Source organism: Diadema antillarum, unplaced genomic scaffold (genome assembly GCF_040938485.1).
Source record: "Diadema antillarum isolate AM-2024a unplaced genomic scaffold, OU_Dant_1.0 seq00000082_RagTag, whole genome shotgun sequence".
Taxonomy (NCBI): domain Eukaryota; kingdom Metazoa; phylum Echinodermata; class Echinoidea; order Diadematoida; family Diadematidae; genus Diadema; species Diadema antillarum.
Genome location: NW_027271175.1, coordinates 2,074,069 through 2,100,074, shown reverse-complemented (window position 1 = coordinate 2,100,074; position 26,006 = coordinate 2,074,069). Strand labels below are relative to the sequence as shown.

The 26,006-nt window shown below is 39.8% G+C and overlaps 1 protein-coding gene and 1 long non-coding RNA gene across 2 annotated transcripts in view; both read right to left on the bottom strand.

Moving 5' to 3' along the window:
• Nucleotides 1-21,216, bottom strand: part of LOC139726304 (E3 ubiquitin-protein ligase CHFR-like) — a 33,179-nt gene extending 11,963 nt beyond the window's left edge. Inside the window, exons 1-11 of the mRNA XM_071637372.1 lie at nt 21,093-21,216; nt 18,521-18,620; nt 18,097-18,142; nt 16,399-16,465; nt 15,759-15,821; nt 12,884-12,977; nt 10,992-11,067; nt 10,250-10,328; nt 9,516-9,580; nt 5,241-5,350; nt 407-537 (exon numbers count right to left, since the gene is read on the bottom strand). Coding sequence (XP_071493473.1) covers nt 407-537; nt 5,241-5,350; nt 9,516-9,580; nt 10,250-10,328; nt 10,992-11,067; nt 12,884-12,977; nt 15,759-15,821; nt 16,399-16,465; nt 18,097-18,142; nt 18,521-18,620; nt 21,093-21,195 — 934 coding nt within the window. The 5' untranslated portion in view covers nt 21,196-21,216. The remainder of the gene's footprint in view (nt 1-406; nt 538-5,240; nt 5,351-9,515; nt 9,581-10,249; nt 10,329-10,991; nt 11,068-12,883; nt 12,978-15,758; nt 15,822-16,398; nt 16,466-18,096; nt 18,143-18,520; nt 18,621-21,092) is intronic.
• On the bottom strand, nt 13,004-15,218 carry LOC139726276 (uncharacterized). Its single transcript, XR_011710596.1, has 3 exons — nt 14,889-15,218; nt 13,758-13,872; nt 13,004-13,118 (listed from the first exon to the last, which is right to left on the bottom strand). It is a non-coding gene; the product is annotated as an uncharacterized lncRNA (long non-coding RNA).
• Nucleotides 21,217-26,006: the final 4,790 nt, after the last annotated feature.

Below are 26,006 nucleotides of genomic sequence, written 5' to 3'. Positions count from 1 at the left end.
AAAAATTAAATAAATGTTAACAAATCTGAAATCAGATAACTGTAAAAGTGGATGTTTTTGTGTGACTAGTTTTTCGCACTCGACAGGGTAAGAAGAGTTTTGTGTGTTTTTAATTTCGCGGAATCAAGACATCAACTACTGGACCATAAGGCAAGCAAAAATATTTACATACTTTTATTTTTGTGCTAGTTTCTGGTTGCGTGAAATGCGCGAAAATTTCCATATTTACAGTAAAATCTTAACTCTCACCCCCCTGTATACTGTGATAACAGCTCTCAGAAGGACTGAGCAAAATCCCATGTATATAGGTTCTTCAAGGACATTGTAGGCTGATTGCTAACCAAAAGTTCATCAACAGATGCCCCTATCAGCAAACACAATCTAACATGATTGGAACTATTCCCACCTGCTCCTGATGGACCTGCGCTGCTCGTCGATGGCCCAGGTGTGCCACAGATGGCGCTCGAGAGGGCCGTTACTGCGAAGAAGTTAAGCGGTATGACAGGTGACACGTAATGGGGACACTGTCTGCAGGCTCTGCATGAATTGTACAAAATAATCGGTGTCAGAAAGACAGGAAACAAAAAAGTCTCTAGAATTCATACATTTCTGTTTTTAATACTACAGGAAGCAAACTTCAAGAGCACCTTTAAGTAATACAACATAGTGCATCAAAACATCCATGGAAGCAAGGATATGCTTTAAATCTATGTGTATTTCTTGGACTTCATAATTGTGTAATATACTTATCTCAAGCAAAGACAATAAACCCTTTGGCCTCTTATTCTATAACAAAACTGAATAAATACAGAGCATAAACCTAGCAGAATTTTTTTGTTGTATTGATCTCTTGGAGAGATCTCTTGGAGGAATGTAAATGATATAAAAGAAATAATAATTTTGTTAATATCTGACTCTTATACGTTTTTAATAATAATAATAATAATTGCATTTATATGGCGCTTCATACTGACGTTTCTAAGCGCACTTTGCTGCTCATACAAATAGACTAGAAAACACAATAACATTAACAAAATTAACGTCAACAGTAACAAAAGAAGAAGAAAGAAAAGAAAAGAAAAATACATGTGATACAATGGGACAATAATTGATAACTGTGTGCGCCTCCAGAAAAAAAAAAAAAAAAAAAATTACAGCTGATTAAACAGGTGAGTTTTAAGAAGAATTTTAAATGATTCGACAGATGAGGCATTCTGAATATAAAGAGGGAGTTTATTCCAAAGAGTGGGAGCAATGGAAGAGAAGGCTCGGTCACCATAACGGGTTTTTGTACGTGGGCCATGAAGTAATTGGAGAGAGGAAGATGAACGGAGGGGTCTGGCAGAAGAGGAGGAGCGGAGAGAGACTAGGTTTTGAAGATATATGGGTGCAAGATTACGTGTGATTTTGTACGTCAGAAGTAGGATCTTGAAAGTAATACGGGAATGTACTGGAAGCCAATGGAGTGAGCGGAGAACAGGAGATATATGGTCATGTCTCCTACTAAGGGAGACTAATCTAGCGGCTGAATTTTGGATACGTTGGAGAGGGGATATGTGAGAAAGAGGGAGGCCGGCAAGGAGGGAGTTGCAGTAGTCCAGATAGGAGGAGACAAAGGCATGGACGAGCCGCTCAGCTGATGATTGATCAAGCAGACGCCTGATCTTCCCTATTTTGAAAATACCCCATGATGCAGACTTACAAATGTTTGTGATATGGTGTTTAAGAGTTAAGTGTTTGTCCAAAGTAAAGCCAAGGTCTCTAACACAGTCAAAGACCTTAATAATCCCATCCCGAGTAGTTAGATCTGGTAGAGGAACTGTGCTCCTAAACTGTGATGAGAAATGGATGAGTTCAGACTTGTCTTCATTCAGACGGAGTCTGTTGGCAGTGGACCAGGCTTTGATGTCGTTGAGACATTCTCTCAGTGAATTAACAGCAGCAATCCTATCGCCAGGTGACATAGTTATGTAAATTTGAGTGTCGTCAGCATACATAGCATAGTTGACTCCATGATGACAATTGATGATTCTGGTGAGTGGACCTGTATAGAGGAGAAAAAGAAGGGGGCCGGCAACGGATCCTTGCGGAACTCCGCAGCTGATAGGACTAGGACGTGACCAGGTCCCATTGATTATCACCCTCTGTGTGCAATCTTGAAGATATGACTTGATCCATTGGATGGCAGTGCCTGTGATGGAATAGTCATTACTAAGTCGTTGTAGTAGCAACGTGTGGTCGAGCGTGTCAAACGCAGCTGAATAGTCAAGAAGAAGAAGAGCAGCCTCATTGCCCTTGTCGACAGCAAGAAGGAGATCGTTGAGCACTTTCAACAAGGCAGTTTCTGTTGAGTGGAGGTTGCGGTATGCTGACTGGTTTGTGGGAAGCAGATGATTACTGTCAACATAAGACATTAACTGTGTAGACACAATCCTTTCAAGAAGCTTACTCACAAATGGCAGATTGGCAATTGGTCGGTAATTGCTCAGGACATCGGGATCTAGGTTCGATTTCTTCAACAGAGGGGAAACAAGAGATGTCTTGAAAGGTATTGGAACTATACCCGATGACAATGATGTGTTAATGATGTTTTTTAGAACCGGAAGCAGCTCATCAAGGCACTCTTTGAGCAGCCAAGTTGGAAGAGGGTCCAGACTGCAAGATTTTGGTGGAGATAGCATGATGAGACGTCGAAGCTGTTCATCAGTGACTGGATTAAACTCGCTCAGGTTGCAGTTCAAAGAGTTCTCAGGAGCCTGGACGGATAACTCCAAATGGTTCACGTCAGATACAAAGGAAGACACAATATCATCGATTTTCTTCATGAAGAATATACTGAACCTGTGCGCCAGTTCTGAATCAGATGAGTGTTCAGGATAAATAGAAGAGTCAGAAGGAGTGGACAGTTTCTTCACGAAGTTGAATAGTCGTTTCGAGTCAGCATTGGCGATCTCTTTTCTCAGGTACTGGGACTTTGCATCAGTAATCAGACTGTAGTACAGCTCACATTCTTGACGATACAGGTCCATGTCAGTCTGCATGCCGGACTTCAACATGCGACGTTCAGCACGACGCCGACGCCTCCTGGCCTCCCTAATCTCATCAGAGAACCAAGGGGTATTGGGCCTAATTGTCACAGTCACGGTTTTAAAAGGGGCATGCTTGTCCAACAGATTACTCAGCATGTCATTATACATTGAAATTGCTTCTGTAGGACAAGACGTACACTGGGAAGTCAACACAGCCTGTTTAATATCCTGGCGGAAAGAGTTGGTGTCAATATTGCGAAGCTTTCTAAAGCTTACTTTCCTTCTAGGATTTGGTGGGCCTTTAAGATTAATGGCGGAAAGAATGGCGGAGTGATCAGATGGCAAAGATGGCAATACAGTGATATGGGAAATAATATCTTCAGATTTCCTACTAAAGACTAAATCAAGTGTGTGGCCTGCTTGGTGAGTGGCACCCTTAACATGTTGATGAAACCCAAAGGCTTCAACGGCATTGAGAAAAGACTGAGCGAAACTATCAGCAGAATCATCTACATGTATATTAAAGTCACCAAGAAGAATGGTTGGATGAGCATCAACAGCAGCACTCTCGAGGAGAGTTAAAAACTCATCAAGAAAGTCGTTGCTGGTAAAGGTGTGACGAGAGGAATGGGGTGGGCGATAAATGCAATAAACCCAAACAGTAGATGAAGAAGTGAGATGAATCGTGAAATCTAGCAGTTCAAAAGACATAAATTTGTGTGTGTCATTGACAACACAACGCGCAGCAGACCTATACAGGACGCAGATACCACCTCCTCTAGATGTCTTTCTGGGATGATTGATAATATTGAAATTTGGAAGGGATAATTTCAATTCAGCAAGGGTAGGCTCATCCCTCTGGTCACCTGAAAGCCATGACTCAGTGATGACTAACACATCAATATCATTATCTATGATCAGAGTTGACACTGCATCGACTTTATTCGTCAAGGATCTTGCGTTCCATAAACCAAATTGAGACCCACTGGAAGCATCACAAAGGGACTGTGACCTTGGAATCCTCCGCCTACGGCGTCCCCTGTGAGTACGCCGCTGCTGCGCAATCCCAAGATCACATACCCTTCTCCAAACAGTCAAAGGAAGTAGATGACTGGGCTTCCCATTAAACTGATGGAGGGCATGTACATCATATGTAATACGATTCAATTGAAAACTACTGCAATACTCATTAGCATTTTGCATTACATCCACTTCAGTACATGGACCTGGGTTTGTTTGAATGTCACCGGACAGTAGGATGGCTAACTGAAAACATGCACATGTGTTGCTATAGTATGCAACAGGTTTACCACAGTGTCTGACAAGCCTGTGAACAGGAGAACGTAGACTGTGATTACAGTTACAAGCATCAGTTGGCAGCATGAATACATGGTTCACGTTCAAGAGAGATACAATCAGAGGTATACAAAAGAAGAGATTCCAGAGACGCCAGATCTTAATCCCCTCCATTGCTGTGGAGGTGATGCTATTGACATACACATGTGAACGGTGTGACAACAAAAGGTGCTATTGAAAGTACAAAGCAAGTACACATACAAGATGCATGAAGCAAGTGTGCAACACTGGGCTGGACACTGAAAATGGCAATACAGAGTAGGCAACAGTATCAAGACACAAAATTCATCTGCTTAAATATACAGCTAACTTACCAACAAATTGACTGGAAATGGTCTAGCAAGATCCTTGACACAAACAGAATACAATATAAACAACCATACTGCAAAAATGCAGCAAAAAACCAGGTAAAAGAGACAATATAATCAGAGCCCTAAATGAGTGGGGCTACCTATGGAGGCGCACACCAAAAAATGCAGGGTATATCTATGAATGTCATATCACTCAGGATGACAAGCCTTTTTTTTTGTGTACCATGTGTTAATATTTGATAACATTGTCACAAAAAGGGAATGAAGACAGGTATAACTGTTAAACGAGGAGTGCATTACATGTTTGCGGACTTGGAGGGAAAGCAGTCTACTGTAGGCATGTCATGGGACTACAAAAATTCTGGGATTTCAAGAGTCTTCTTACTACAAAGTGTTGTGGATTATTGAGGGTTAAAAGCACGTGGGGGGGGGGGAACAATCTGTTGGGATGTAAAAGACACATTATGGTCTGTCTACTCCCTATAGTAGCCACTGGGCAATGAATGACTTGTGGGCCCTGTCGCCCTGTCATAGCAACACTCACGGTTGGACGGCTACGGGGGAAGGTTCGTCACTTTCGTACTCATCGTCTGGGTCGTAGTCGCCCTCCTCATCCTCGTCATCATCATCGATATCCTGTGAATAGTCAATTGTCTGAAGGGCAGGGCAGGCAAGCAAATATCGAAATGCAAACAAAACGTACATCAATCTATGTTTACAGTGAAGCAGAGTATATGTTGAAAAAAAAAATGTATGACTTAAACTCTTGCTCTGATTACTTTCCAATCCTTTCATCCAGAATTATGGGGTCTGGGTATGCCACAGATGATATCGACTGGGATTTCTACAGAAACAGGTTTAATTCAAGCAAAGTGTATGTATACAAAATTATGGCATTGACTGACATGTGGAATATTTGCACTGCACAAGCATATATGCTTTTCACAGATCAAATCTTACCAATTGGGCAGGCACTCTGACTCAAATTTGCTATAAACCAAAAATTTGTCAATGTATTATATTTTGGATTAAAAAAAAAAATCATCCTTTATTGTTTGGTTGAAAGAGTTTCACAAGATTACAGTGTATATGCATTTTCAGATATTTCAAAATGTTGGCATGACACTCCATGGTATACCATAATTATGAAAAATTATGTCACTTTTTTAACAAGGAAAAGTAGAAATTACGCGGTGCGTAATATATGTCCCCGCCAGAAGTAGCATTTAGTAGCAAAATGTACAATATAGGTTAAAAGATCAAGGTCAAAGGTCAAAGAAGTCAAAGGTCAAAATTCTATGTAGAAGTTTTGAAGCCCTCACCTAGTGCCATAACATAAAGCAAACGGAATCGAAATCGGGTTAGAAATGGCGAAGGAGTAGCATTTTGTAGCCAATGTACAATATAGGTAAAAAATCAAGGTCAAAGGTCAAAGAAGTCCAAGGTCAAAATTCTAAGTAGAAGTTTTGAAGCCCTCACCTAGTGCCATCACATAAAGCAAACGGAATCGAAATCGGGTTAGAAATGGCGAAGGAGTAGCATTTGGTAGCAAAATGTACAATATAGGTCAAAAATCAAGGTCAAAGGTCAAAGAAGTCAAAGGTCAAAATTCTGTGTAGAAGTTTTGGAGCCCTCACCTAGTGCCATCACTTAAAGCAAACGGAATTGAAATCGGGTTACAAATGGCGAAGGAGTAGCATTTTGTAGCAAAATGTACAATATAGGTCAAAAATCAAGGTCAAAGGTCAAAGAAGTCAAAGGTCAAAATTCTGTGTAGAAGTTTTGAAGCCCTCACCTAGTGCCATCACATAAAGCAAACGGAATCAAAATCGGGTTAGAAATTGCGAAGGAGTAGCATTTTGTAGGCAATGTACAATATAGGTCAAAAATCAAGGTCAAAGGTCAAAGAAGTCAAAGGTCAAGATTCTGTGTAGAGGTTTTGAAGCCCTCACCTAGTGCCATCATATAAAGCAAACGGAATCAAAATCGGGTTAGAAATGGCGAAGGAGTAGCATTTTGAAGCAAACTGTACAATATAGGTCAAAGGTCAAGGTCAAAGGTCACAACTGAAATTCTGTATAGAAGTTTCAAAGCTCCCATGTAGTGCTATCATATAAAGCAAACAGAATCAAAATCGGGTTGGAAATGGCGGAGTAGCATTTTGAACATTTTGATCACACACGGACGCACAGACGGACGGACAGACGGACAGACGGACAGACGGACACACGGACACACACACGTACGGAGCCCGTTTCATAGTCCCCTGCTCGAACTCGTTCGGCGGGGACAAAAACTGACATAATTTTTCATAATTATAGTATACCATCGAGTGTCATTTTATGACAACAACTTGTTTGCAATTTGTGAAATGATGTTGCAAAGTAATTGTGACATCACATGCTGCTTCATATAGTAACTGTAGGATCTCTCCACAATATCGCTTATACCACACAACTTCTCGACATATTTCCCCCTTCTTTTGTTTCAGTTTTAGATTGAAGATATAAAACAAATACACTCTGCCTAATTTCCAATTTCTGCTTAAAGTATGGGCATCAGTGCCTCTAACAGTACTCTTCACTTCTGGGCTGTTTCCCTCAGTGAATAGTACTATTTCCACATCACTTCTGACCTTAGTTTTAACCAGAAACTCTCAGAATCTGGGAGTAGATGGTTTAAAGACCTAATAAAATGCTTGCAAAATGTTTTAATATGCAAAAGAAATGTAAAATATATGTCATGATTATCAATGTAAATATGTTGTCAGTGTCGTTCCGGTTTTTATCGCTTCTAGAAACTCCCCCAAATATCACATTTTTGGAGGACCCCGTTGCAGCTTTTGCGAAAAAGATAGTCACGTGACCAACACCCCTGAACCGATTGATGACGTATAAGCACGGAGTTGTGCTCAAATAGCAGACGCCGCTCAGCACAAGCACTCAGATTACTAGCTTGGTACACGCGCGTACACGATAGCTAGCCCGGCCAGGCCCGGGCCCTGCGGGATGTGCGCTCCCGTTCGCGGTCAACCCACTGACTGTCGACATGTACGCATTACCACGTACATTATCACTAAGTTAGCTTGCACAGATACCTTGTACCTCGAGCATGTCTTCCCCTATATGGGTAAACTTCGACATTGATGATGATGATGAAGACTGCAGCTCTGACGATAGCGGAGAAGAAGAGGAGGCACATGAAGTTGAAGGGGAAGATGGGGAGGGAGAGGCAGCCAATGAACCAGAACGTTATCGTGGGGCTGCACCTTATATGAACCAGCTGCATCTCCCCCGCTGCCAGTGCAAGAGCGTATAACGAACATGGCACCAAGCCCGAGAATAGACCTCACGGAAACGATCCCCTGGGAAATACAGAGTGGTATGTCTGGTATGCCCCCATATAGTTTAACGTTAGAAAGGATATACGTGTACTGTATTCTACATGATTGACATTGTAAGTTGTAACTGTTTGTCTAGTAAGTATATTAGAAGAACAGACCCAGCTCGCTCACAAAGTGAGCGGCTACTCCGGCCGCAGCAAGCAAGCGGGAGCGTCCCGGCCGTGGCCTGGCCCGTCGGCCGGCGCTTACAAGTTAAACTACTAGTAGTAGTCTAGTAGTAGATCTAGTAGCAGTCTACTAGTAGCAGTCTACTAGTAGCAGTCTACTAGTAGTTACAGTAGTCTAGTAGTAGTAGTAGTCTACTACTTAGTAGTACTACTACTAGAAGTAGCACTATTACCACTACGGCACTAGGTCTAGTAACTACACGCAGCCGCTGTCGCGAATCGTGTCTGGTCAGGCTATAGGTCTAGTAGACTAGTAAGTAGTAATAGCAGAATCTTTGGTAGTAGTACAGAGGCTACACTCTAACGCCTAACAGTTAGGGGGATATGTTGTTTAGGGTGGGTCGTGGCTAAAAATAAAAAATAAAAAAAAAGGCCTAACCAGTTTCCCATAGTCAGTTTCTGCAATATTTGTTATCAGTAATTTAGATGCGTCATTTTCTAAGAAAAACGATACCAAGAATGATCGTCAATTTTGGTCGAGTAGTTTTTGTTTTATGCTAAAAATCATACTGTGGAAGGAAGCCCAAACGCCATGCTTGGTCTACCGATGAATGCCACGGTGGGGCTGGATTCACAAGTAGGTACTAGGTCTAGGCCTATAAAACAGGCGAGTCGCCGTAGTATTAGTACAGACACGCAGTGGTGGTGGGGCTATCGTGAAATAGGCCCCACCGCAAGGGTAGGTCCTCCTAGGGTATAGGGTTAGGTAGGGTTGTATTTATGGTTAAATTGGCCGTTAAATTAGTCGAGGGCCATATTATGAAGTCATTTTCGCCGCATTCACAAGTATTGACTGTGGAAGGCAGCCCCACCGCCGCGCTTACCTACCGAGATGAACGCCACACGGTGGGGCTGAATTCATGAGTATTTAAACAGGCGAGTCGCCGTAATTGTTAGTACAGACACGCAGTGGTGGGGCCTACTAGTATTTCACGAGTTTGCCGAAAAGAATGGATATCTAAGCGTACCCCAGTTGTAATCTGTATTATTGGCAGTATTAAATCCGATACAGTTCATTGAATATTCTTTTGTCTAAAGGCTTAGCCAATGACAATAGTGCAGCGCAGAACCTGCTATGCGCTCGCTAGCTCGCTCCCCCGCCCCGCCAGAACAGTAAAAAACCCCGCACAACCATAGAATTACTTAGAATTTAACATTTAATATTATTACATCATTGAGAAAAAAATGCCTAAACCATTTTATTACGTCTTTAACAAAGCATAATAGATTCATAGATAGTATACCTTACCTGATTGAAAGGAACCTGGTCACGTTGATCCATTTCAGCAAGCTCTTCTTTTGACCTCTGCTTTTCTGCAAACAGAGCATAACAGAAAATCATCTCAGACATGTTGCGTTTCTTGTGTCACAAACTTGTCATATCACAGATTAGAAGGTCAGGAAATACGGGCCATGTCAATTGCCATGACTATATTGTTCAGCTTAGTGGTTGGTTTCACTAGGCATTTATAAAGGAAACAATGGGTAGGAAATAGGAAAGATGTCTAAATTAAATGAACTGCTTTAACACATATATTATCATAAAAACAAAGTAAGGTCTGTGAACTTTATTTGAGTGTGATAATAATCAAAATAGTAATGGATCACTTCCAGATCATGAAACTTGGGTTTGACACACTTAAATGTTTTGAAATCACGATTTGCAACATGTCATGAAATCAGCTATGTGGCCATAATTTCAGTTGTCAATAACAACAAAACATGATGGAAAAATTATGGTCAATTTGGAAACCCTACTGTCACACGTTGAAAGTGTTTCCTCTGTGTGACACAATCAAAATGTCGAAGGAAATATGTGACCGTGCATCACAACACGAACAAAAAGTCGCACACACTGATTTCGTGTGAGGACTGAAAATAGGTGAAAGGGGTCAACCAAGCCGATCTTGACTTTTACTATCTACTGGTTCAATGCAGCAGAACAATAAATGCCTGTTTCATAGCTTTGAAGTGATGCCTTACCTGGGTGCTGCTTCAAGTAAGCATCCACGAGGCTGTTGACGATGTAGTTGTGGCCAATGCGACGTACATACTTCCGACACTGCACAGGCAAATGGGTAAGGGGATGGTACTTGTATTGGTGGAGATGAGGATTAAGGCTTTTGTGTGATACCAAGAAACCACTTATGAAATAAAACAGGGCATGCTATTCTACAAGGAATTCAAAGTTTATTAGACGTAAATCGGATTTGGAATGACTGAGATGTCCAAAATGACCTCTGCCAAACAGGTCTTTTTTTTTCAGTGTTAGTTTATTTGTCTGTCTGTCTGTTTTTTATTTTTTGTTTGATTGTATGTGTTTGATTGGATGAAACTAAGGGTCTACAGGAAAAATTTGATAATGACACAAGGAACACATGATTAAATTTTGGTAGAAATTCAGATCACTGTCTGGATCCAAGAACCTTTTTTTTAGTTTCTATCTATTTATTTATTTATTTTGGTTTTTTTTTAAGGATAGGGCCAACAAAAGGGATTCAAGCTGCGCCTATTTGAGGAGTGCACACAATGTCGTCGGGTGCCCGTGCATTGGCCGCTAGCGCAATACAATTTGTATTGCGTTAGCGGCCTATGCACGGGCACCCGACGATGTGTTCAACCGCATGCGGCGTTTATTGATTGATGCCACAGGACCCACTGCAATGCCTATGCAGGGTTCGTGCGCAAACATCTGAGATGCTAAACAAGATGATCCAACACCCACCTGAGGACACCTCTTGGAATGTTTCATCCACCCTGAGTAGCAGGCTGAGCAGAAGCTGTGCATACAGGGCTGTAAGCTGGAGGGGAGTGGAGGAAGCAGTGGTATTTCATTTTACATTGAAAATGAAGGAAACAGTTTTCTTATTAAGGTGAAAAATAAGAATTCATTTAAATTTTCACATTGACACTATTTAATGCCAGTGGTTTCTTGTGGAAATGAAGGATAATGCCATCTTTGTGAGGTTGAAATACTGGTAGTGTGATTGACATTTATACTGACACTTTTTCATGACTATGGTCTCACAAAGAAATTGACAGAAAGGCATCTCTCTGAGGTGGGAATACAATTTCTATTAACTCCTTTTATGCCACGATGTAAACCCCCAGTGCAGAGACTCCAACCCCAAGCACCTTTTGATCGGAAGATTCTCCCGCCTGAAACCCCTACCAAACGGGAGACTCCAATTTGATGTGCTCGAAGTGCACATCGCGAGCACAAAGCGCGAAGTTCCTTTTGGCCGGAGTCCAGGGCCCAGGATTCTAGATGCTCTCTCGTGCTATCTAAGGCTTATTTTTTTAACATACTATGATATTACGTAAGAAATCATTTCACGCGGGAGACACAGAGCCAGGGCGGGAGAAATAAAATCTCAAGCGGGAGAACGGGAGATTTTGCAAAAGTGGGCTTTCGGCGGGAGATCTCCCGTCAAAAACGGGAGAGTTGGAGTCTCTGCCAGTGTGGCACATTATTCTGAGACTGCAACGCACAAGCGCTTTGGGAAAACATTGTTTTTCACAGCCATGTAACATTTTACAGAAACTCTTATGCCAGACAAGCAATGAGCAAAATTTGAGAGAAAATTTCCAAGCTTTGTCTTAAAGGGATCGTATAGTTTTGGCTGAGACCTAATTTCAGGTTTCTTACATTTTTTGGTGAGATGAGAAACCTCATATGAAATATGAAAGAGCATGTAATTCTATGAGGAATTCAACGTTCATTTGATGAAAATTGGTTGTGAAATGGCTGAGATATCCAAAACAGAGCGATTCTAATAAAGTGTGGGACCCACATTTTATTACGATCGCTTTATTTTACTGTGTTTTTGGATGTTTCAGTCATTCCTAACCGGAATTTCATCAAATAAACTTTGAATTCCTCTCAAAATGGTATGCTCTCTACTATTTCATAAGTGTTTTCCTGGTATCCCGCAAAAAGTTAAAAGCCCATTTTTCATCTCCACCAATACTGTACTATCCCTTTAATGTAATATGTTTTAACACAGCTAAGATTATTTTTCTTGCCAATGGCCAGTAGTTATGTTATACAGTCCTGGTCTGGGAGGCATGACTGTTGCAGACAATACCAGCACAGAAGGATAGAATTTATTCAAAAAACCTGAACAATGCTATTCCTGAAAAAGGCTTTACTAGCTAAATGTGTGAGGAATGGATTCGCGAGTGAAGATTTCATTGAACGGCAGCATTAGGCAATTTATCTATGGGTTTTCTAGGCGGGTTTGTGTGTTTGAGCAAAACATGCAAACTTGACATGCCGTCGACCGAGTCAAACATGCGAACATGGCATCTAAAGAGTCAATCTCTGCATTTATACTATCATGAGGCAGTGGTTTATGATGGCAACCGAGTCAAGTGGCACCATTTACAGGCAGAAATAAGATGAGTCTGCTAAACCTTTACACTGGCTTTATTTCATGGCACACTTTGATTTGTTTCTTTTGATACACAGCAAACTTTTTGCTGCCATGCAATAAAGACAGACAATAAAGAAAATACTCGCCCTATTTTCTGGTATTTAAAGTTCTAATAGAGTACAATACGTCCACTCTACACCCCTCTCTCCCTTTATCATACCGCCATCATACACCTTCCTACCTGATACACTTGTGGAGAATGTCCTGGCAGATGCTGCAAATCAAGGTCTCCAGGATGTCATCCGTCTCCTCCTCTTCAGCTTTGGCTTCCTCCGCTTTTGGCTGGTCGCCATCCTTGGGGGCGTCCTTCTTCCCATCACTGTTGTCACCACCTTGGCTTGCTTTGCTAGCTGCCTCCGCCTCCCCTTTCAGCCCCTCTTCTTCCCCTTTCTTCTCTTCCTCAGCAGTTTCCTTTTCTGATGATGAGATTATTTTTTTTAAGCATGTGAGTAAAGCCATGTGATGAGTCTTGAAAAGTGCTACCAACCTGACGACATACTCATCACACGACGCCTAATTCGAGCAATATATGTATTTTGAATGACATCATATAAGCAAAGGAAAGTTGTTATCTGCTGACAAAGCTTTGATTTATTAAAATGAAGCAATACCATTGCTACAACTGCCATTGCCCCCTCAAAAAAACAAAACAAAAACAGAAACAGTAACTATAATATCTCTAACACACTTTAGAGCAGAAGCATTAAAAAAAAATACACCACCCCCAAACAACAACAACAACAACAAATACATTTGGCAGAATACTGCAAAAGCAAGGGAATATTTTTGTGTGGGCAAAATTTTGATTGCAATATGACTGTAGAGTTCTATGCATTCTATATCACAACCTCTTCACCTCAGCAGTCAATGCAGGCCGCCTACTGGAGTTAGATGTCTGGGCATATTTGTCAGATTTGACTTCATATTACACTGACCAGCATTTGTTTCACCATTTTCATAATGGCAATCAACACTCCTTATGGGTCGTCTGTCGTCTGACAATACATGGTTACATGTACTAAAAAGCAATACGATTTTCTCTAATGTATGCTCACCAGCTTGTGCATTCTCAGGTTGAAGCTTATTTTCCGCAGAAGCTGCACTGCTGTCTTTGACATTTTCCTCTAATCTCTGCTTCTTTGTGGATGGCTCACTTTCTTCAACTGCTTCCTTAAAGAATTTATAAGATAAAACAAGTATGCTTCAGTAGTGATGTAGCATCCCTTGTGTGGAAATCATTTCAGTACGGCTGATCTCATAATGTTAGTTATGTTGGCCTTGAATGTTACCAAAGGTACTACAATTTGATGATGCACCATATAAGTGTGCAGATACTCATTCCTACTAAAAGCATTCACACCTCACTCTTTCCTATTGTTGGAATTAATCTTCCCCTGTTGTTACCACATCTGTCAAAGCTACTTCGACAACAAATCTACCAATAAGAAGTAAAACAAAAATGGCACACTACTCAGTTGCCTTTTGTGACAAACCTTTACTTTAATATCATTCATGAAAAGAAACTTACGGCCTTGCTTTTAAGAATTTACTTTCTTTCTTTTTTCTATTTCTACTAAATAATAAAAAAGAAAGTGAATTTGTAAGTGTTATGAAATTGTCAAAAACATCAACATGCATATTGTCAAATTACTTTGGTTCCATCATTGCGGCTTCTAACATCATTAAAAAATAAAAAATAAACATTGAAGAGAAAAAACAGCTCTTTGGATCTACCACAAGAGGCCAATAATGAGCTTTCCATCCCTGACTGAGATACTCAGTATTTCAAATATTAAAATTGTCATTTACACATGAAATTATTGTAAAGAAGCTCATGGCTCTTTTGCTTATTGGAAGTTTAATTTTCATTCTTGAAGGGTGGAAAATGACACACAGTTATTGCATTAGTCTATTCACAGTGTGATCATGCAACAATGTCGTATTACAGTGAATCTCATTATATCAAACACAGTTAAAACGAAACTTTTTTCGACACAGTTAAATAAAAGTCACAAATTATCATCTATACATCTTTACAAATTTCATTTGTTCAGCTGTCATGAAATTTTTACATAACAAAAGAATACAGCTGATTCCGAGGACTGTAGTTCTAATGGGGGTCATTTGTATAACTACAAAATGAGGGCGGAAAACTAGGTTTTTTGATGTTGTCACAAAATACTTACTTGCTCATTGTCAATCTCTCTCTTTCTCGCACCTTCCTCCTGGACAGTTTCAGCCTGCTCATTATCTGCTTGGTGCACACCTTTTGGCTTGTCGTCATGCTGCTCGTCAAAGGCATAGTCTTCAGTGTTTTCATCTGAGAAACACAAATTAATCTATTTGCACAATTCCCTCTATTTTTTGAATGCATCATGTATAGCTTATCTAAGAAACTCTTATTGAAATGCTTCTTCCAATATTGTCAAATCTTCTATCTTATCCGGAACACTTCTATTTTCAACTTTAATGTAATAGCATGGACCTACAACAAATAGGTCCATGGTAATAGTTAGCACTTTTCACACATAAAGTTCTGAGAAGAAAGCCTATTAACAGATCAACTACAGTAGGAGGATTTATGTCAATTGCGATGTCTTTCTGACAGGGTATGACAAATCACACAAAGCACATAAAGAAAACAAAAATTGAGGCATTATCTTCTTTATCCTTAAAATGTAATTGTCAACAGGACTTCTGATTTTAAAAACATGGAACATTATCTTCAAATGTTGAGAGCACAGCTGATGTATATAGATGCAGGACTGACGGAGGTAGGCAATTACTAGTCAACCAAACAGAAGCAGTGAATTAGTGTATCAAAAATCATATCCATGTTGACCTCCTGAAGAATATAAAACTGTTACAGCAACACCACATCTGACAAATGAATGGTTGAATCCAGCTTATCATGATGATTTCCCCAGTGTGCATTTCTCATCTCACACTTTTCTTTTTTGAATTTCTGCAAGTTTTGATCAATATATATTTGCATTGTTATAATTATAACTGACCAAAATTGAAAAATCACCCCTCCAATGCCTCCAGGCCCTTACCTGAGTCTTCCAGTGGCTGAGTTTGATCCAGTTTTTCGATGTCTTCAAACCTGTAGACTATATCTGAAGGAATAAAAGAATTTGTAATATCGGAAATGGAAATCATACATCATGCTTGAGTATAAAGAAGAAGACCAATAATCACATTGTATGTAACAATTAGATCATGCATACTGTAAATAATCCCTGTAGATTTCACCATGGTTAGAAAGCTCCTACAGGTATAACTTTGAAGTACACATTCTATACACATACTTTACCTTGGAATCAGATAAACACTCAGTTTTATGAGTATCAAACCCAGTATTGACTGTTCTAGCAATGCAAGACAAAATAAACAAAATAAAAACAGACATACAGTTGTACAAACTATGTGATCTCACTGTTCACTAATGTTAACACATTTTTTGAGAATAAGATGATTTTCAAAACTGTAGAACTCTGCAGATATTGCTATAACGCTCTTTGTTGATGAGGCAAGAAAGTCAGAGGAGCACACATATAGCCTTTAAAAGTGAGCTACATACATCAATGCACATAGCAACAAGCTTTGAAGAGAATAACATTTCCCTATCCACATCAATCAAATATAAAAGGAAAGAAACACAATGTAGCTTTACTTTATCTAATTTGTACTTACTATCTTGTGCTTTGTCTCCTTTCTGGAATACCAGAGCTATCTCATCCCCGTGACATAGTCTTTGCTTCTGCAAATTCAAACAATTACAATGAAGTCAAACTACAAATAGTGTATGGCAAACTGCTACACAAATACAACTTGCATCAAAATTTTACTCTTTTAGATAGTAATATGTGTCAAACATCAATCCAAAGAAAGAAGAAGAGGCTAGGGGAGTACAAGTGTATGTGAAATTTGAAATGTTCAATTTAATTCAATCATAGTTTATTTCCAATCAACGAAAATTAAAACAAAAAACAAAGTATACATGTTATGAAATGATATTGTTCAAACATTTGCAGAAGATCCATGTAATATATAAGATAAGTTATATAACAACAACAATAATTAGGAGAAACAATGCATATATATTTTGTGGGCATGTGGAAAATAGATTCGATTATGGAAAATAGTGATCCACTAAAAAGCAAAGCTTGTGTTCTCCTTATTCATCTTTGGAAATCTCAGTCTTTTATCATATGTGACCGTGCATCACAAAACAAACACAAAGTCGCAGCCCTTGATTTTGCGTGACGGTGAGGACCTCAAAAGGGTGAAACAGGTTGACCACGTCAATCTTGAGTTTTTCATAGTTTCTGAAAGAGCTATTCTTCGTCTACATTACTCATAAGTTTGGGGTCATAAAACGGACAGGAAAGTGTGTTTTCAACAGTTTTTCTACCACCCCTTTTTTTGAAGAATAGTGCGATTAGGTACGTCTTCAGAGGTCCCTTTTTATTTCTTTAAAATCCTTTACACACCCTTCAGTTTCAACTCTAAAATAACTTTTGAAGCGATAGAGCTACCACCTTGAAAGTTTGCATTTATTATGGACAGAATGTGCTAAGTGAGCATGCTCAATTTCAACTGATAATCCATTCATTGTTGTTGCTACAGTGGTTTACATCCTGTGTTTTGTCCCATTCATCGCACAGTCAGCACGATTTCTAAAGATTAAGCGCTTGAATAGACCCTTTATTTCAGAGCCTCTTTTCTCAGTTCACACATTTACAGAGTGTGTGCTTTCTTTCCAACATTTAGATAGGTTAGGAGAGTCCATTTGAACTGAGTTATACATCATTTTAAAGCTCAGAGTCTGCTCTTTTAGAATCTGCCCTTAATCAAAAATCCATCTCGGGCGACTTTTTGTTGGTTCTGTGATGCAGGGTCACATTATTATATCCGGAGTGAAATGAAATGAAAAATTGCAGTGTAAGCCATTTTCTTGTCAACAACACTAAGTCTGTGCAGGGTATACTGAAATACCGATACAGAGCAGAAAGGAGCAAAAAAAAAAACCCAAATAAATAAACAAAATAACAAAATAAAAAAAGGTGTCTCCTTCAATTACCTCAATCAATGAGACATTTCAAGTCCCTTCTTCTTGTGGAATGAACAGTATTCGTGTAATTCATCACTTCAGAGGGATAGTAAAATGCCCTTCCTATAATGTGACAACACATACTTTAGATCTTTGCATGTACTGATATTGAGTGGGTATTCAAGGTACTATCTATTTAAATACATATATGAAGAAGAACAACAAAAAGAAGAAAAAAATCCTAGCATCCTTTTCTCTCCCAACTCTGCATCCAGAGTACCAGATACCTCAAAGACTGTTTTAACTTAAACAGTAGATAAAATAGCATTCTGAGTCACCTGTCCTTTTCCAACTTTGACTCCATTCAGCCAAGTCCCATTTGTGCTATAACAAAGAAAACACAATAAAATGATGATTAAACCATCATACAGTGTACACTCAGGAAGATTTTCTTTTTTTCTGTGGTATATGAATTAGAAACTTTCTAATTTTTTGAACCAAGAAATCTTATCAGTGCAAGTAACTTCTGTTTAAAAAGCTTTGCTTGGCAAACTAACATGGGATTCTTCAAAATGCTGGATTTCATAGAATGTAGATTAAGAAAAAAATTGCATGTTCCTTTGAAAAATGAAGAGAAATGGTGTATCTGAGAAAGATGTCAGGATTCATGGATGTATGTTGATATATACCACAAACACTAGTATTTTGCATTCACATATATCGTATATGGAACACCGTACAACCTACGAGTATTCTACTAACCTTGTGTCCTCCAGCCAGACAGTATCATTTTGTCCCTGCTTGTAGAGCCTGCAGTGATTGCCAGATATCACCTTATTATCTGGCATGGACAGATCACAAACTGGCCAGAAAAAAAAAAAGAAATAGAGAAAAAAGAGAGAAACAACCATGAAATGATTCCAGTACGGCATACACTGTATCTACACACTGCAGTGACCACACCACTTGTCAGCTTTCAAAGGTACCGGTAAGAGCCTTGAACTTCGATTTGCCAAGATTTCTACTGTCACTGACTTAAGTGGTAGAGTTGTGTTTTTTTTCTCCATTCATTAATCAACCCTTTGCCTAAGCGAGGTATTGTAATCAATGAGGGTTTATGTACAATTGTACATGGTCCCCAGCTAGCAATTCCCATGAGTAGTTTACTATGGGTAGGCACATACTCCACTCTCCAGAGTCATTACCATACATTTCTACTGAGAGCATTTTCTACTCGTTCTAAATCTTGATTGTATTGTAAACAATATCTCATGCATTTTTTGACATGCTGAAATGTCAAGAAGAGACTGTGTGAAGTTTGGTAATGGTGGTATGCACAGGTAACATTCACCAATGTGTTAATTGTATTCAATGAAAGATACAACCATATTTGTGTTAGAACTACTAGACTCTAGATCTAGCTCTGATTGCAAATGTCACCTTGGACTGCTGAATGTGGGTAACTTGACTCTATGACTATCGGTATGTAGGAGGAAGAGAAGTGCCACATAGATAGACAAATCCAAAGCCTACTTCCGGACTTGTTTGTACAGTACAAAATTTTATATTACCAATATTAGATTTTAACATTTAATAAAAAGGGAGTAGTAGGGGCAAAATCGTGAAATAGGCCCCGCCGCAGTGCGTGTGCACCCGTGCGTTAGCAAGCAAGGCTAGGTTTAGGGTTAGGGTTTAGGGTTAGGTAGCTAGGGTTGTATTTATGCTTAACCCTAACTAGGCCGGGGGGGGGCCTCCGAGGCCCCCCCCTCGACGTTCCGCGCAACGTATCGCAATCGCAAAAAGCTATCGCCGCGACATTTCATGACTTTTTTCTTTCGAGTCTCCCGCATCTTTTGACACCAAATTTGCGACGCCCGGGTGCGCGGTTCCGAAGTTACGTGTAAATATGTACATGCATGTCAGACCAAAAATTGCTCAAAAACGTTAATTCGTGTACAATTTCAATGCAAACTGTGCTTACAGGCAAATTTCATAAAAGCATGATTATTTTGGTGTTTTATTGATTAAAATCAATGAATAACATATTTTCTTGTTCGGAGCGATGTCACGGACAAATTTCATCGAAAAAACAATGAAAAACATAAAGTTGAAAAACAAAGAAATACATAAGAAATTCAAAAAAACAATAAAATACTTAAGAATTTGTTCTGATATCACAATTTTTTTTATTACATTTGCTAAGGACACTAAAAAGAATATTTACACAAAAAATGTGCCTGTTTTGAGCTTTATTTTGTGATTTATACCAAATAGTCTGATTTTATGCATCATCACGCATAAATTAGCATAATTTAGCATAAACGATGATTTTTTGAAAAAATAACTTCATAGTATTTCAGATTACATCATAGGCAATGTGTGTGCCAATTTTCGTCGCGATCGCGCGGTCGTCGGCCGAGATCTGGAGGGGGGGCCTTGGAGGCCCCCCCCCCGGCTCTATCAACTACCTAAATAGCCCGGCCCAGTTAGGGTTAAATTGGCCGTTAAATTAGTTGAGGGACATTATTAGGGAGTCCTTTCGAGAATAAAAAGGTGAAGACCAAAGAAAAAAACGAGAGAAAGGGAGGACGAAAGATGCTATGCTCAATGTTGTGGAAATCTGCCCCACCGCTGTACCAATCTCACCAACGCTGTTTGGTGGGGCCGCATTCAAGAGTAGTGAGTCGGAGTACTGTATAAGCTGTCATTTTCGCGAGGGTTTAATTTTCGCAAATTTCGCGAATCTCAGTTGGACGTGAATTTAATAACAGGCGAGAATGTCACGGTGACGGTAGTAGGTTTATAATTAGTAATATTTTACTACTACATTAGTAGTGGGCTTATGTAGCCTGTGTCAATTCGCGAAAACCACATCTCACGAAAAATGTCTGTGACCTCGTCATTCACGAAAATAACTGTATGCGAATATAACAGCTCGAATACAGTGGTCAGTATTATACTGTGGAAGAAAGCCCCATAACCAATGCCGTGCAGTGCTTATCTAAATTTACTGATGAACGCCATACTCCACACGGGCACGGTGGGGCTGAATTCACGAGTAAATTATATAATCTATAAACAGGCGAGCCGCCGGCCGCCGTAGTATTAGTACGGACACAAATTGGTGTGGTGGGGCCTATTTCACGAGTATGCCGTAGTACGTTCTATCACGTGTCTTTTCTAGGTTAACTTTAATTACACTCATGAGATGGGAATTGCTGGGGACACTTACAGCAAGCACGTTAATGTTCATTACACGTTGCAATACCGCTCCAACATAATTTAACACGTATGGGACTAGACCAGAGAAACAAAAACAAAGTAGCATCCAAACCTCTTCCCCGACCGATACTGAAGGAGTCCGTTGAGATAGGGATGACAAGGCCATCTGCATCACTTATGCACACTAACTGTGCCCAATTCCCAGGATCTGACATTGTAAGAATGACGTTTTCATGAACGTGAGGCGAGGCGGGGACCCGAGCGAGAAGCTGTTCGTCTAACATAACTTGTCACCACGTATATCGCGAATCGGCGCGGCGGGGTGTTGTGTATGTACAGTACGTACAAATGTACGTACGGTGTGAGAACAGCCCAAAACATGCACACACATGTCGGTGTCGGTGGGTTGTTGTTGTTGTTGTTCTTGTTCTTATTATTGTTTGCTACTAGTAGTCTACATTTCGCAGACACTCATTTTGCTATCCCCTTCTAGTTTACACAAAGTATAAGTAGGCCTATTAGTAATTGAGAAAAAACATATTCGCTTTTAAAACACTATGGCTTATGGCAGCCATGGGGGGGGGGGGGGGGGGGGCTAAATAAGACAAAAAGATGATTCAACAAGTTATGCAATTAATCAGATGCATTGCTATGCCAGTGGTACTATACAGTTATATACACTCCCCCCTTTTTTTTCAGTAGGGTCCTACATATTACAACAAAGTCCTCGGGACCGGCAGTTTTCTTTCATTATATCGAAATTTCGTTGTAACCAAACAGATTAACAATAAAAAAAAAACACACAGAACGGACAATGTTGCGGCCTGAATTTTTACTTCGTTGTAACCAGAATTTGATCTAAGACTGTCAAACGCGTTCGTTTTAAAACGAGTTTACTTTAGGCGGGTCTAGGGCAATTTATCCCCTGGGCAATTGACCGGTAGGCTACCCCGGACCCTTACCCTGGCCCTGATCCTAATCCTAATCTTAATGCTTACACAAACTCCTTTTCCTAAACCTAACCCTAACCCGGATCTTTACTCTAACCTTACCACTATAACCAGTATTTAGCCGGGGGGGGGGGGGGGGGGGGGGGGGGGGGGGGGGTGGGGGTAATTGCCCTCTGGGGGGTAATTGCCCGGATACGCTTTAGGCCTATTTGTTAGGCATAACAACCCTGCCCATACACCCCAACACCACCACTCAGGTGGTCATCATTTCATGGGTCCCGATTCATGAAAGATGTTAGGATATAGCAACTCTTGAAGGAATAGCAAATTCCTGTGGCAACAGCCTATAATCTCATCCCCAGGAAGCTTGATTCCTGTCATTACCATGACAATTGAATTACGTGCCATGATATCCCAGCAAAAGTTGCTGTAGGCCTATTCACCTATTTATGAAATGGGTCCTGTACCATATACGCATTCCTGATTTTTTTCGGGAAAAGAAGTATGATTTAGGGGCTTAATTTTTGGGGAAAATACCCCAATACCCCAATATACATGTACACCTATGTGTTGATTGAGCGAATGTAGCGATACATACAGTAAAACATAATGGTGGAAGTTTGAGGAAAATCTGACCATCAGTACAAAAGTTATGAACTTTTGAAACTTTTTATGCAGCCATTGCTGGATGAGAAGACTATTACAGTTTGTGATGTCACATACAAAGAATAACATAAGAAAAATACATGTGTGAAGAAAATTTAACATACTTTCACTTTTCTAGCATATTAAAGATGTAGTTGACTTCCTTCTTTCAGATAGCAGGGGGAATAATATTACCCTTAAAATAAATGTGAATGTCAGTATCAACAAGTTGAAGGAATGTACTTGGTATAGTGCACTCCCGTTACAACGAACACGGTTATGACGAAATTTCGTTATAACGAAGTAAATCTTCTGGTCCCAAAATTATCACCATTAAAGTCTACGGTACGAAATTCGCTAATAATGAACACGGTTACAGCGAAATTTCCGTTATAACGAAGTCTTTTCTGAGCGCCACAGACAAAGAAAAACAAAAGAAATGTGCTCAATTATAACGAAATGCGAATTGCTTTTGAAAATACGTAGCAGAACAACCATTTATAGCGTCTATGCATGGGTGAACGCTTCACACCACTGTGTGTTCGCTCCTTGTGTCACGCACAGTTTCTGAGGGGAACTTGCGTTTATTATTGTAATACAGTTATCCCATCACATTTCACATAGCTTTCCAGTGTATCATGAGTATTCAGCAAACAGAATATGATATACATACGTGGTTTCCTTGTTTTCGTTATATATTGTATTTGTTCGGTTATAAGGAAATTTCGTTATAACAAAAGAAAACTGCCGGTCCCGAGCATTTCGTTATAACGGGAGTGCACTGTATACTTTTCATAAGGAATGAAACAATGTGGGATTCTCTTCATATATTCTTTATATCATTCTGCATATGTGACATCACAAACTATAGGACCTGTGTAGTCTTCTAATCCAGCAATGAGTCAGATGTACTTTTACTGAAATTCAAACAGTGATTGTTTGAATATACATGGATATCATCATGCAAAGTCTAGCTGGGATTGGCTCCAGGAAGAGGGTCTTGTCTGGGGTTAAAAGACTCCCCTGGACTCTTAACCCTAACTAGGCCGGGCTATTTAGGTAGTTGATAGAGCTGGGGGGGGGGGGGGCCTCCCAGGCCCCCCCTCCAGATCTCGGCCGTCGACTGCGTGATCGCGACGAAAATTGGCACACACATTGCCTATGATGTAGTCTAAAATACCATGAAGTTATTTTTTCAAAAAAATCATCATTTATACTAAATTGTGCTAATTTATGCATGATGATGCATAAAATCAGAATATTTGGTATAAATCACAAAATAAAGCTCAACTAGAAATGTCGCTTTGGCGACTGGTATGCCTCCGCCATAATGCATGATTCTCCTAATAGGTCTAGATAGTACATATGGAGAATGTGTAATTACATTTTCACAAAACTGGCAAAATAATGAAATGACAAGTTTGTCACAAATGTGTTGAATGTTCACCTTCCTTGACCTTGGTTTAATTGGATGAATAGGAGAGCATGTATTTGGGGATTTAAGGACTTAACTTGACTTTGACCCATTCATACATTTATGCATTCAGTAATTTTCATGGTACCGGTATGGAGAAAAAGTGCAATTTCTGTAGTGAATAGTAAATTGTTACCATGTTCATCTGGCCTTTGACCCTAAAATTCATAAGATAATCACGTTCAGGTAGAACATGCATAAATATGCAGTAAGTTCCACGATAAATTGAGCCACTTCCGAGATATGGAGGAAAAAGTTGGTTCAGGACTTTCACTTGATCTTTGACCTTTTGACCTTTGAGGCAAAAAAAGAAAAAGAAAAAGAAAAAAAAAAAACTCTCCAGAGAATTTCTTTTAGGTTACACATGCATACACCAAGTGTAAAAAAAAAATAATCCTGCTGGCATTGTATGAACATGAGGGAAATAGTCAAATTTTGAAGTGTTGCACTTGACCTTTGACCCCTGACCTTTGACCCCATGAACCCTACATTCTCTAGATAATCACTGCCAGTCAGTACATGTATATACTATGTTCCATGAAGATACCTTGAACAATTTTCCAATTTACAGAGAAAAAAAAGAAGTTTTAATACTTTTACTCGACCTTTTGACCTTTGACCTTTGACATCATGACCCAAACTTTCACCAGAGAATCTAAATTGGGTAATACATGTATACACTAAGTTTGAAGAAAATATCTTCAGGCATTGCATAAATATGGTGGAAATAGTGAAATTTTATGTATTTGACCTTGACCTTTTGACCTTTGACCTTGAGCACGTGCACCCAAAAGTTGATAGGCACAACTTCACCCCCTAATACACATACATGCCAAGTTTCATTCGGATACCTCAACAGGTTTTGATAGTTACCTTGTCCACAAAATTCATTACGGACGGACGGAAAGACGGACGGACGGACGGAAGGACGGACGGACGGACGGACGGACGGACGGACGGACGGAAGGACGGACGGACGGACGGACGGACGGACGGACAACCCGAAAACATAATGCCTCCGGCACCACTTCGTGGCGGAGGCATAAAAACAGGCACATTTTTTGTGTAAATATTCTTTTTAGTGTCCTTAGCAAATGTAATTTACAAAAATTTGTGATATCAGAAAAAATTCTTAAGTATTTTATTGTTTTTTTTAATTTCTTATGTATTTCCTTGTTTTTTTAATTTATGTTTTTCATTGTTTTTTTGATGAAATTTGTCCGCAACATCGCTCCGAACAAGAAAGTACATTATTCATTGATTTTAATCAATAAAACACCAAAATAATCATACTTATATGAAATTTGCCTGTAAACACAGTTTGCATTGGAATTGTACACGAATTAACGTTTTTGAGCAATTTTGGGTCTGACATGCATGTACATATTTATGCGTAACTTCTGAACCGCGTGCTTGGGCGTCGCAAATTTGGTGTCAAAAGATGCGGGAGACTCGAAAGAAAAAATTCCTGAAACGTCGCGGCGATAGCTTTTTGCGATTGCGATACATCGCGCGGAACGTCGAGGGGGGGCCTCTGAGGCCCCCCCCCCGGCCTAGTTAGGGTTAGCAAGTACAAAAGGATTCATGTCTATTAAGTCTTCATGTCAAGCACATTCTGTACATAACTGGAGAGCATAATCAGGCTTCAAAAGACCCCTTGATTAAGAACAATTTTCTGTTTTATTGATCATGAGCCTTTTGACATAAAAATCTTGAGGCCCATAAACCAGGTACCACGTGCATGGAGTGGGAACAGCTCTACTTACAACAACAAAATATATCTGGAGTCAGATGTACAGGTCAACTTTGGTGAGAGAGATACCTGTTGCCCAGAGATCGATATCAACAGACTTTCACCTCATTGAATACAATATGCCTCACTTTCTGATGACTGCCTGTGAGTGGTTGATTGCTGAGGCAAGAAAGGCCTAATTGACTGGCAAAAATATCTACTAAA